At 50.5% G+C, this 12,389-nt stretch overlaps 1 protein-coding gene across 1 annotated transcript; it reads right to left on the bottom strand.

Moving 5' to 3' along the window:
• Positions 1-6,252: 6,252 nt before the first annotated feature.
• TGME49_223140 (tRNA binding domain-containing protein) lies at positions 6,253-12,268 on the bottom strand. The gene is made up of 11 exons (XM_018779992.1): positions 12,046-12,268; positions 11,527-11,684; positions 11,090-11,272; positions 10,296-10,463; positions 9,731-9,806; positions 9,073-9,128; positions 8,384-8,736; positions 7,792-8,017; positions 7,359-7,454; positions 7,081-7,119; positions 6,253-6,738 (listed from the first exon to the last, which is right to left on the bottom strand). Exons 2-11 carry the CDS (start codon positions 11,677-11,679, stop codon positions 6,670-6,672), a joined length of 1,419 nt encoding a protein of 472 aa, XP_018638340.1. The 5' UTR covers positions 11,680-11,684; positions 12,046-12,268; the 3' UTR covers positions 6,253-6,669.
• Between the last annotated feature and the right edge of the window lie 121 nt (positions 12,269-12,389).

Genomic DNA, 12,389 nt, shown 5'->3' with positions numbered 1-12,389 from the left:
GTCAAAGGTACCGAAAAAATTCTTTGTTTCGAATTGCTATCGCCTAGCAAATCTGTGTCTCCGGACGACTGTAGCTTCCCGGTGTCATTCTTGCGCGTCTTGATGCCAACCGTAACAGGTGGGTAGATCATGCAGCAGTACTGTGGACTTAGCCGGATGGGGCAGCGGAGGCCGGATGAAAAAGTTAGGAAGCGGCGTGGGCAGGAAAATTTACGTGATCTAAGGCCGTTGCATGAGTTCCATCGCAGTGCTAGGGGTTTCGTTCCCTGTGTCCTCCTCGTGTCGACAGTTACAACATACTCCCTCTTTACTGATCCTCGCTGTCGGCAGCCCTCATGATGGACCATCCTCCCAGCATCAAAAAAGAGAGCGCCACGCTCCGCCAACGCGCTACATGGCATCTTCGTAGCCAGGAGCTTTCCCAGTGAAAGATTCGGATCCACGAAGGAAAGTGGCGAAACCTCGTGGTAGCTTAGGAAAAATGATAACTTAGGGAATTTCATTTCTATTCCGTTGTTGTGTTGCTGGCGGCACGCAACGCTGTCGCTCACGGGATTGCTGGCACCATGTTAGTTGGAATGCCTGTTTCTAGAGCGAAACATGGCTTGGAATCGACACTGCTGCCCGGAGTGGAACAGAGATGACTGAGGCAGCTTGTACGACGAAATCCACCTCTTTTGTCAAGTGTACACACCCTGAATGTTGCTGGTGAAGCTGGCTCGTGCGTCCTTTACTCCTTTACTTTGTCACAGTTCACTACGACAAAGGAACTATGGGCTACTGTTTCCCGAAGACAGCAAAACCGTATCCTGTGCCTCTCGGAAGAACCTTCGGTGAAGCGCGATTCTGGAGCTGCCCGCACCAACCGAGAGCGCGCATGTCGTAATAATTCTTTCGAATGCGCGGGCAGGTACCAAATAGAAATTCTCGGCGAATGACATTTGTTTGATCACGAAGCATGGCGGTTCTCTAGTACTACGCTGCTGGAGCTGGGCGCGCATCATCGGGCACCGGTTCGGTTTTTGGTGCGTGGTGTCAAACGGGCCGGTGTTCGGCTCAGCAGCTAGCGCCCCTCCCGCAGAAGAAGCACGGATCCACGCGCAAGTTTGGCCCTGGTGCCCACATAACGACCCTCCGCTGAAGCAAGGGCTATTCAGGATTTCGCCCCGCAGTCTGCGGCGCCCTCCGGTATCAGGAGCCGAACAGAATGTTGTTTGTCATCCTGCCACGGTCCCACACGGCGACCTCGTGGCACGACCACTCCATTTGCAGCGGCGTGAGTCTGGTGTCCCGGAAAGCGGATGGAGGTGTGAAGCCGGAGTTGACATAAACTGACGTGTGGTGCGAGTGTGCTTTCTGTTCATGGGGCTGCGGTTCCTGCCACAGGACTCACAAGCACTTGACGAGCTTTACACAACGCTGCTTGTCTTTCTTACGGACTACGCGACGAAAACCTTTCCCTACGACGACATTGTCTCTGTGGGCATAGGCGTTGACACAGGGAGAATCACGCGGCGGACGGGGCATTGTGGCAACCTGTACGAAAGTATGCCGAATGCGAAGGGATCATTTAATTAATTCCGTGGCTCACAAGCGTTGTCGCCTCAAGAGCCCGAACGCCAATAATTCTCAGCCGCTGCTGTGCGTGCGGCCGTCTGGCGCGCCGTGCACCAGCTTCAGACCATATGCGTGCCTGTTGTATGGCTACCGAGTTTCAGTGGGTAGAAAACCCCCGGCTTCTGCAGCCCGGCCTTGAATGCTGGAAGCGTGGACTTGCTAACCGTCTCTTGAAATGCACAGGCGAGTGTAATCCCAACGTGCCTGCACCGTTTCACACGGATGTGATGTTGTTGAGCGAGGGCAAAAGCCCTGGCTCCCCTGCTGACACGCAACGAGGGACCGAACTATTTGCTGACACACCTGTCTCCTTTAGTCACAGCAAGTTCGCCGACGGTGAACGGTTACCATGTTCACACACCGTCATCGGAAGAAACCGCAGCGAATGCCTGGCCACATTGTTGGAGGCTAACTTCACTGGGTGTTCCAGTTACAATAGCTTCACGTTCCTCACAGGCAAGTCGGCGTTGCCCTCGCCTGAGTGACAGAGAAACTATTTAGAGAATCAGGTGCTTCGCCAGAGACAGCTGTGGACGCTCTCGCCTTCGTGGTTACAGGCGGTGCCCACATCGGCAGCGTCGGACACCGGGACACCGTCGAAACTCTTTCCCGCTTCGGTCAACTGGGTGCCACACCTTTGTTCTTTAACAGACGGGCCGGCGGTGTGGTTATTGTTTGAAAACGCCACGTACCAGCGTTTCTAAAAGAACCCCGGCAGACGGCTCCGCTGTTTTCCAGACGTGCGATGTTCACTGGTAGCTGCGGGCGCTTGAAACCTGGATCTCGTCTGAGATTGCTTCACCGACACATTTCTCCGGCACGGTTAAGTGCTTCACTGAAGCGCGAACGCGGCGACAATCCCGGCATTGTTTCCCTATAGGCAACAGCGGAGCCTCGTCACAACTGATTTCAGTATGTCCCAGAGAGTGATCCCCGAGTTCCACTGAGATGTTAAGAACAATAAGCGCGTTGTCTTGGTTACCATTGTCAAGGACTGCTGGACATTTCGCATCCGAGCGCAACGCCCACAATGGATTCAGACTTTTGCGGTTCCATTCGTAATGGTCGTCTCTCCACCAATCGTGGCTTCTCACCTTCGATTGCTGATCTCTCCGATGATAACTGATCGTTCTGGTGTCGATGGTGATGCGACGTCGGTCGAGTGACGAAAACACTTGGGAATCGTAATGTAGGAAAGCGGAGGTGTGTCTTTGGGGAAATTCGTGCCCAAGCAATGGACTTCGGGGATTCGTAAATAAGTTACCGCCGATTAGCTGCTTTTCTGTTTTGGCTTTGCGATGCTGTAAACGCTTCACCGATAGGAATGGCTCCGGTTGGGTCAACGTGAAATAGAATCTTTCTGAGATTCAGAAACACTCTTATGTCTTTTGCCCTCCTCCGGCGTCTCTGCACGGAACTGATTCTTTTGTTGTTCTTTTTCCCCGTACTTTGCTGAGCCGATGCATGAGGCGCGCCACTGTCTGACACTGACCTGCACTGAAAATTGTTGGGTGGACAGTTCCGGCCTTTTCATCGCTTAATGCAAAATCGTTCGGTGTGGCTGGAAGTAAGAAGCAACACCGTAAGTTCTGGTGGATCGCCCAGAGGCTGCCTGAGCTCAGGAGATTACCATCGTCAAAAGTCCGTGTGCTGAAGACAGCAGGATCGGATCATGACCCCGGCGGAGAAAAGCTGCGAAGTGTTTATCGTAGGCTCCGATCAGGCGGGATGAAGACGCGTCGCGATAGGCTACGTTTTCATAATTGCAGGACACGAGAACGAGCCGGAGAAACGGAAGGAGATGCAGAAAAAGAGGGGATACAAGCACGATTCCCGTACAAGCCTTTGCAACTCACCTGCTTGCGACGTCTGACAGGTTTTCGTCAGGTGGTCACGGTCGGGTTGATGGTTCTCTGGCGCGGTTTTGGTCACGACCAATTTAGGTGGCAACCGTGTGTCCGGCTACAAGAGTCAGGCAGTACTCACGATCAGCTGACATAATGAACGTGAGCGGGCGAATCAGGTTCACGTGAGGTTTGCCCTTTCGCAGCGGAAACGCAAACGACGATCAGGAGGTTGACGGAAACCGACACAGTCCCGAGCTTGTGTGCAAAGCAAACCATTTGGAAACGAGATGATGAATAACCGCCTCCAGCCCTGTTGATATCGGCGGCCAAGCCTCAAGACCTTGTAGTTGCTTACTTTTGGACCGGTACACACAAAGACTGTACGTGTCGTGGCAGGCGTGGCAGTTTTAAGATGTTCGCCTATAAGTTCTACAGCTTTTCATGCATTTAGCATCGGAGCTAAAACAACACTAAGATTTGTACGAATACGTGGCTGTCCACAGGGCGAACAGAAACAAAGCATCAGCAGTCAAGTATCACAGGTTCCGGCTTAAAGCACGAGGCATCCGCTTGCTAACGGCTCTCTCTTGGCTCCCCAGCCAATAATAGTACGGGCCTTAACATGCAGAGGTTTCTTTTTCAACGTGGTTGTGGGAGATCCACAGATATGATTAATTGGGCGTTCTGTGATTCAGGCAAAGCCTCATATCCGCGTGCAACCTGGGTGTCGCTTGGCAGTTACGTCCCACTAACGTTGGCGATGCCTGACGATCTAATCAGCTACAGGTTTGCTACACCTGGAAAATAGTCTGGTTTCGCGATTTCCAGCATCAGCGCAGGGGTTACCTCTGCGTAATTACAAGGGGCTGTGGTTCGTTCATTCGTGGCGATTTCAGGCTGCCTGGCGAGGATGTGCGCTTCACATTAGCACGGCTTGCATTGTGTGACATATATGGTGTGGCTTGTACAGCATCGTTATGATCCCAAGATGGTTTGGTAACTCAAGGTTTAGGCGGGAAGATGGTGTCTAACATATATAATCAAAGCATGTGGACATGATTAATTTTTGTACGTTTTTCCCCACTTGATTTTTCAGATGATGCTAAATTCTAGTTAGTGGAGGTTTGAAGTTCGAACGCACATTCAAAATCGGTCGTCACCCAGGTTCGACACGGGCTTGTCGGCCCGGGTTCCAATTGAAAAAGATATGGTTTGCGTAGAACAGCTCGACGCTTTCAAAGGAAACCGCGTAGATCTGTAAGGAACGGCGACTTCTCGTCATAGACGGGGACACGCGTCAGGGACCACTAGATACCTGAGGACGCCAGTAAAGCTGTTGTATGTAACAGAGCAAGTGCGTTGATTTCGCACCACGATATCAAAGGTGGCATCCTTTTACTTATCCCCAGAACAAAAAGGATGAATGCCGACTTTAAAAGAATACAAAGTGAATCCTGACGGAATTGCAGTATTAATACGGGACGCCTATCCCAGACGGCATCCTGATAAGTTATATGATTCTTATGAACGGTTTTCTTTTTCCTCGATGTTCACAATGATAATGTGGCATTTAGTGGTTATGCAAGTTGATGCAATACGCTTTACGGAAAGACCGCATGCGAGATGACGAATTGGACTGAGACTAAACACTGTTCGTATGGTTCTTTTTCATCTCAGGTGGACTCTCTGGTGGTTTGTTCGCATTGTCTGCCGGGACAGCTTGCTTATATTACATCCCCTACACACTCGATGCGATGTGCCCTGTTCCGTGTGATCGACCCGAGCATGCAGGTGTCCAGAGGAATATATCCATACAATCGATGATGTTATGTTTCCATAATGATACAAGTAAAATCAATTACACTGGGACGTTGTGGCATTTAGAAAACTATATATGACTGCTTTTACGAGTTGGGCAGATATCGCCAATCGTAGTACTAAACGACTCATGGCATTAACAATTTGGGGTCGAAATGTGCGCTAGTGAACTATGGGCCCATCAAGAGAAATCATAATCAGTCACGAGGCATTGAATAGAGGTACGTTGACTGAAGGAGGACTCCTTCATACATGCCAGTAAAAGCGATTTCCAGGACTTTCTTAACGACTTTTCTTTGAGGAGAAGTCACGAGTTCCACTAGTGCTTTACGCCTTGCTGGTCTTTGCTTACCGGATCCATGTTCTATTTTTGCTGTTCACGATAATCGTGCTATCCAAGGTACACTTGACAAAGCTACGCTTATATTCAGGGTGTGCGATTTTCACGTCACTTGCCTGGTTAACATTCTCGTCGACGAGGATGACCAAATGTTACCAAGTGTTATCACAAGTTGAAACATCGAGTCAGGTGATACTTTATTTCAACGAAACAGTGATGGTGGGAGAAAATATTGTACCACAACGTCGCTCAAGTAGTGGATGCTGATGCGCGACAGCGACGCTGTTGTGCGGCACGCGACGTACGCGTTTGTTGAGCGTGCTTAAATGTCGTTTAGTTGTCGAACAATGCTGGTTAATATCACGATTAGCCCGCTGGTATTTGCCCTGTGTGATAATTTCTCGCTTCGAAGTAGCCTGGGTGCTAAAGTAGCATGCTGGGAATAGTGGAGTGACTAAAGGGGGGCACTCAAGGAGCTACCTTAACGTCCACCAGGAGATGAAAACATATTTGTAAATAGCGGGAGAAAAAACGCTCTCTGACGCAATGAAAATATGCCTGGTATTGCTCTAAGGTGCAGAACAGAGGTAGCAGATCTTTCGATGAATATCGAAGCCGTGCTGTGGAGATTGTCTGCATCCGTTGCTCCGTTAAGCACAATTATAAGTCTGAAGCCGGGTTCATGTCGTCAATGTAACAGCATACTCTTGGAAACAGGCCACAAGACATTGATGTACAGAGTCGGCGCAAACCAAGAAGGTTCTGGTGTGAAAAGGCACCGAACATCCGTGGTCATAGTCGTCTGCAAGGACGAACATGAGGAAACACATAGATGACGACTACATTGCGTAGTCAACTGGTGATCCCCGCTTGAATTTTGACTGCGCTTCAGTAGCCAACGATGGCACTGAGCTGTAGACAAACACACAAGTATTACCGAAGTCAGTCTCCACTGTGGGAACGACATTTGTTAACAAGAGCAGCTGTGAGTCGGCTTCGTGTTGTGGTAGAGGTAAAAGCGCTGGAAGCAACAAGTTAGTCCATTGATTAAGAGATGGTGCCTCCGACGATAGAGTCACAGAAGACTGGTCCTTGTTTTGTCATGAACCTGTGAGTCTGTAAAAAACAAAAACCAATGAGGAAAGTTCAAGAGCATCAGATCTGGCAATAATTGATACTCTCAGCCGCCGGAGACGGTAGCGACTTCTTTCCAAAGTTGACGAGACTGTCTGGCAGAGCCGACTACACGGCCTATCTTCACGCTTACCACCCTCTTGCAACCACGCTCTATTATCGCGCTGCTACTTCTTTGTCATGTTGCATCTTGTCCATGCCTCAACCCAGACCTATTCTTATTACCTTCTATGCTGTTCAGCAGTAGCTGCGGCAAAGGACTCTTTTACCTGAGTTGTTGAAAATCGTGTTGTGTTGTTGCTAATGGCGCCTGTCTCTTCTTACCTTGTACATTCCGACGCGATTGTCATCAGTATAGAAATGCTGCAAAAGAAGACACATTCGACAGAGACGCTCCAAGGAAGCTCTCTATGTGGCGTCTCACAGAGTTTGTGAAAGAGCCGAAACCCGTGCGTCTCGTACGCCTGGGCACATGCCTCTCAGCTGTTACATCCTGTGAACGCAAGTCTGCGACGCTCACGTATCGATGGTACCACGAGACACCGTAACTCGTTCGGAATTTTATAAATACTCGGCCTGCCATAGCATATCAGTGTCCTTACCGGTTGAACAGCAGCAAAAGGGTACTTCCCTTCTTTGGTGTTCATGACCGGATCAGGTTCACCCTGAAGGCCTTCAAAGGTGAGCCTTTCCCCAATCTGTGGAAAAGCGACACAGGGCAAAAAACTAACACCAGTAATGTCATTAACATGCATCCGTGGAATTACGCAAAGTAATTCTTTTCCCTTCCAGCAGACGCGGAAAACACTGGGCGACTTGAGAGGTGCAAGGAAGTGACACGGCCAAACTTTCGGATATGTTTGACTGATGCCAGAGAGAACCACGGAGATATGAGCACCGGTCCCTCAGTGGTAACGTATAGATACGTTAACTTTCATGCTGGATATGAAATGGTCATGAACGTTCAAATGACAAGGCAAAACTATCATTCAACGTAGGATGTAGCAGCAAAGCGAGGATTGCTATTCTTCTTACCGGTGTGTCCGGGGGAGGCCGCATCAATTCACATTTCGAGTGATCCTTGCTTGTGGCGCAAACGAGCATCCCATGAGAGGGGAATCCTCTGAGATTCTTCGGTTTCATGTTAGCCAAAACAATCACTTTCTGACCTTCTAGCTCCTCCGCCTTCATGTAAGGAACAAGGCCTGAGGCGATCATGCGCACCTGTGGCTCACCAATATCGACTTCTTCGCAGAACAGCCTGTGACACAGCACGGATTACAAAATGCGGTAACACACGTGCATGAAATCTTAAAAAAGACAGACACAGAACGGACACCCAGACAATTGACCGACTTCAGGAGTGACAGGGGAAAGTGAGTTGATCAGATGGAAGCAGAAACGAGCAATGAACGCCTTTCGAAGCGGATGTGCAAAGAACGCGCGGAAGAGTCTGACGGACCTACACAACGCACACAGAAGAATAAAGTGAAAGTTGCACGGAGCATGAGAAAACGCAGCGCTGCAACGTCTTGCCTTTTGCCTCTTATACGCGTTTTCATGTCGTTACAGAGAAAAACCTTAACGTCAGCGCTTCCGTCGACCCATGCGGGTATGAGTCACTCACTTGTCTGCTTCAGGGTGTCTCCAGACTTTCTTCACCTGACCCACAACCATGCAGAGACGTGTCACGTCCTCTACGGGGCGCGAGGAGTCTGCACCAGGCGCTCCACCTTTCGACGAACCGGGTGTGCTCTGTTTTGCTCGTCCACTGACTTTCTTGTGATCTCCACCTGCACCTTTGTCCCCCTTCTCTTCTTTCTTCTGACTCTTAGGAACATCACCGTTTGGCCTGCAGTCGCCGTTCACGTGCAGTTCTCCAGATTTCTTCTTTCCCTGCTTGCTTCCAGAAGCAGCCTGCTGCTTCGCCAAGGCCTGCGTAGAAGCAGCAGCTGAGTCGGTCGGCGGCGCTGCAACAGGCTAGAGGGAAGACACAGGCAGAGACGGATAGGGTTATTGTCCTAGAATATTGAAATTCAACAATAAAACTAGGTGTCTTAAGAGGTGGAGAGGGGTGTGGTGTACAGCAAGAACTGGGTCGCCTGTACCTCCAATTCAGGAAGCATTTCACGAGACACGAACTGACACAGGGTGTCCTGGCGCGAATCGTCGGGCTATGTGCGCGTGCGACTGCTACACGACAGAGTCGCACATCAGAATGTAAGGTATAAATATACGGGGGAAAACAAGGGTGTTCCACTTCTGAGGCTATCGTCTGATTCAGCATGGCTTGAATGCTTTCGAGTGGTCCCGAACCTGAGGCGGAGGAAGAAGGCTCAAAAGCGGAAGCTGCTCGACAGCGTTCATGACGCCTGAAGACGGGAACACAGCACCAAGCACGCACCCAAACTAGTAGAGAATCGTTGAGACGAAACACAAGTCAAAAGAGACGAGACACAGAAACGTACGACTACCACGACAACGCAGTCGAAACTCGTGAGAAGGTACGTAGATGCCACTCCTCTCGACGACACAATTGGCGTCGTTAGACTCTTTCATACACCTCCTCTGACAGACACACGGATATGAACGTTTGGGCAAATAACGTATGCGGATCACCGCCGGATGCGTAGTTGCTGGTGCTTCACTAGACTACAGTATTCTCTCCACAACGGAGGAGGATAACGGTTTTGATTCTCACAGTTGTCCAAGCATCACACAGTATATGCTCCTTATGGGAAAACCTCGCCTACACAACTTGCGATAGACAGAGTGGCTATACGGCATCGCTTGATTGGCTTTTGATAACTGGCGCTGGGGAGGGGAATTGAAGCAACTTGCTTAAAAAAAGAGGTCGAGAGGAATATGAGGGGGAAGAAGGAACAACTGAGGAAAAGAGAGAAAGAATTAAGAGGGATTCTCTAAACCAGGAATATCGCGTGAATGACCGTAGGCACCAGCCTTTCAACGGTACCCGGAAGGTGTTGAATGTAGTCCATCCATCGGGTTAAATTGCAGTAGAGGACACGTTCTTTCTGAGAAGAAGAGGCCTGAAGGACGGACAACAAGAACCGGAAACAATTGACCGTGTGGCTGCAGTCGCATTTGGAGTTTCTATCCGGTCCCCATGATACCATCATCGGCGACGCAAGCCAGCGACGGAAATTCCCACCGGAAGTCGCGTTTCCAACACTGAAGATGGTCCCGGCCTAAAAGTGAGACAGAATCGAGGAAAAACTCTAGGATAGTACAAAAAACAGTGACAGCGGCATGTGCATTAGCAACGAAACCTCTGCATGCAACACACAAACGATCCCGAGTCGTGTACCCGCGATTTCTGTCGAGAGAAAGCGTCGTCGTTTTAACTAAAAAGGAGCTGCATTGTTGACACGGTATCAAGGGCAAACATCACACAGAGCGAGCAAACGCGCATGGCTCGACCCGTTACTCCCTGGCTTTCCAGTTCTCCCATTTCCAGTTTTCAACTATTGAACCTGTTTCGCCGTTCGTGTCATCCGCGCCAGTCGCTCTTCCCTTACCATCCAGGCATAGCAGGAAACGAAGACGGCGAAATCTGCGATGGTGAGACGGTCTCCACAGAAGAAAGTGCGCGTAGCCAGGTGACTGTGGAGATGCTGGAAGAGCGAAGCACCGCGAATCGCGAAGTTGTTCTCGCAGCAGAAGGACAGCCACTGCGATACTTGTGCCTGACCAAAAGAGAAGAATCATGATGGAAGCCGCCTGCCATGCAGTACCAACCAATCAGGTAACAACCGAAAGTAGCCTCCCTGCTGCACATTACATAGTGTGGTTCCGGAGTTCCTATATACTACCTTGTTTTCAGATAATAACAGAGTCTCGACTCACCTATTCTCATTGTCACATCAAAGGGAAGAGACGACGAACTACGACTCAAAGAAAAGAACTCGCAGGAAGCAAGGCACCCGCCACGTGGAAAGCCAAGACACGCGACGGGACGGCGAGCAGAAAGTGAGGCATGACCGCCGGTCTTCCATAAAAAGAAAAGGGAAAAAGGATCGACATTCACTGATAAGCCATCGGGACTTCTCGACGCCATAGGTGGCACAGAGAGAGGAGTCATAAACGAATTTGACAAGCTCCAGGTGAGCACGGCCTCTTCGAAAGGCACGCCCGTGCATGCAGCAGGGTCGCGATGGACTAGAGCAACACGGGCCTCGACAAAGATATGTCACGCTGGATTATTCGGTGAAGCAGCAAGCGACTTGAGCGATTAAGAGCACAGGGAGAAACGAACGAAATTCCACTGAGATCTGCGCAGGAAAAATCCAGGTTTCTTACTCAAGAAACTTGCCTGTTCAACGTCAGATTCGCCACCGAGCAAGAGAGCTCCGGCAGACGAGCTCTTCCCAGACGCGGGTGTGACGGCCGCCTCCGTGGCCAGGCGCCTCAGAATCGTCGCAGGTTCGCGAAGGGGAGGAAACGCCGGCTCTGCTCCCGCGCCTTCTTTGGCAGCCAGGAGCACGGGAAGCTCCGCCTGTACATCAAAACATTAGTACATCGAAAACGGCCGATAAGACAGAGCACATGAGACATATGTATACATAAATATACATACGTAAATAAAGGCGGAGGATAGATCTGCAAACACAAATTGGTGGATTACAGCTGCTATTATATTCGTGGATGGCCGGATGCGTCTATAAAGCAAGAAAATATAGAGGGAATAGTCGTACAGCCGATGCACAGTGAGGCGCACTTTTCGCACGAATAGTGGCAGTGCTAACAGACCTCTTGGGCTTTCAGGTACGCCTTCGCCTCATTGCCGAGAAAGCAGAGGGACAGAGAGAGCGGCGGCTGTCGCTGGAGGAGACACGGCTGAACATAGCGAGCCAAGAGGACGGTGGCGAGAGCCGCAGGCGTCGAGTCGTAGATGAGCTCCATGGTAGCTGAGCGAAAGGCACGGCCGGAACAGAGCGCACGAGAAAACTGAAGAGAAGAGGACGCAGGAGAAAATTCAGGAGGAAAGAATGCAGGAGAAAACTGAAGAGGGGTGGACACAGGTGTCAAGAGAGAGAGGGACGGTGACGCAGGAGAATGCTCATGTAACACGCGAGCGAAGACCGCCAAAGAAGGGAAGAAGCGCCTCGCTGAGCAAAAGGATGGCAGGAACCGGAGGTGACGATGGGGACGGGGAGGCAGTACGCGTCTGACGAGGGGAGTAGACACCAGCGAAGTCGCGAAGCTCAACCCGGTATCCATGTCTGGACGATGCCGGGTCTCCTCGACTGAGTGTTTTTCTTTTCTTACGGGAAGGGAAAAAGGTGACGTCCACAGAACAAGGTAAAGGAAAACTGCCACAGGAGCTTGGCTGGTCTCTCTTGATGATGCGGAAAGGACCGACTGATGGCAGCGCGCGCCAAAGCTGAAAGGGTCGACAAAGAGGAACGACAGACGGGTAGAGAATGCTGCTTTCCGATAGGAAGAAAGGGATGGCATTCGAACGCAAAAGCGACGCACTTTCGTATGTTGTAATGCTGGTGCTTCCATCGCACTCGGCCCCATGGTTCCAGCCCGCGCATGCGCATGCGCAAGACAAAGATGCATGCTTGCGAAAATCCGCCAGAAAATGTTGACGACCCTTTGAGGTTAAC

The sequence above is a fragment of the Toxoplasma gondii genome, chromosome II, assembly GCF_000006565.2.
Source record: "Toxoplasma gondii ME49 chromosome II, whole genome shotgun sequence".
In the NCBI taxonomy this organism is placed as follows: Eukaryota; Apicomplexa; class Conoidasida; order Eucoccidiorida; family Sarcocystidae; genus Toxoplasma; species Toxoplasma gondii.
This window is presented reverse-complemented; position numbering and strand designations above follow the sequence as displayed.

Bases quoted from the DNA above. Each gene is read 5' to 3' on its own strand.
- TGME49_223140 (XM_018779992.1), bottom strand. From the start codon at position 11,679: ATGGAGCTCATCTACGACTCGACGCCTGCGGCTCTCGCCACCGTCCTC. The intron at 11,273-11,526 runs GTCTGTTAGCAC...TTTGATGTACAG, and splicing joins CGTACCTGAAAGCCCAAGAG to GCGGAGCTTCCCGTGCTCCT. The intron at 9,807-10,295 runs GTAAGGGAAGAG...TCCGTCCTTCAG, and splicing joins TTTCCTGCTATGCCTGGATG to GCCTCTTCTTCTCAGAAAGA.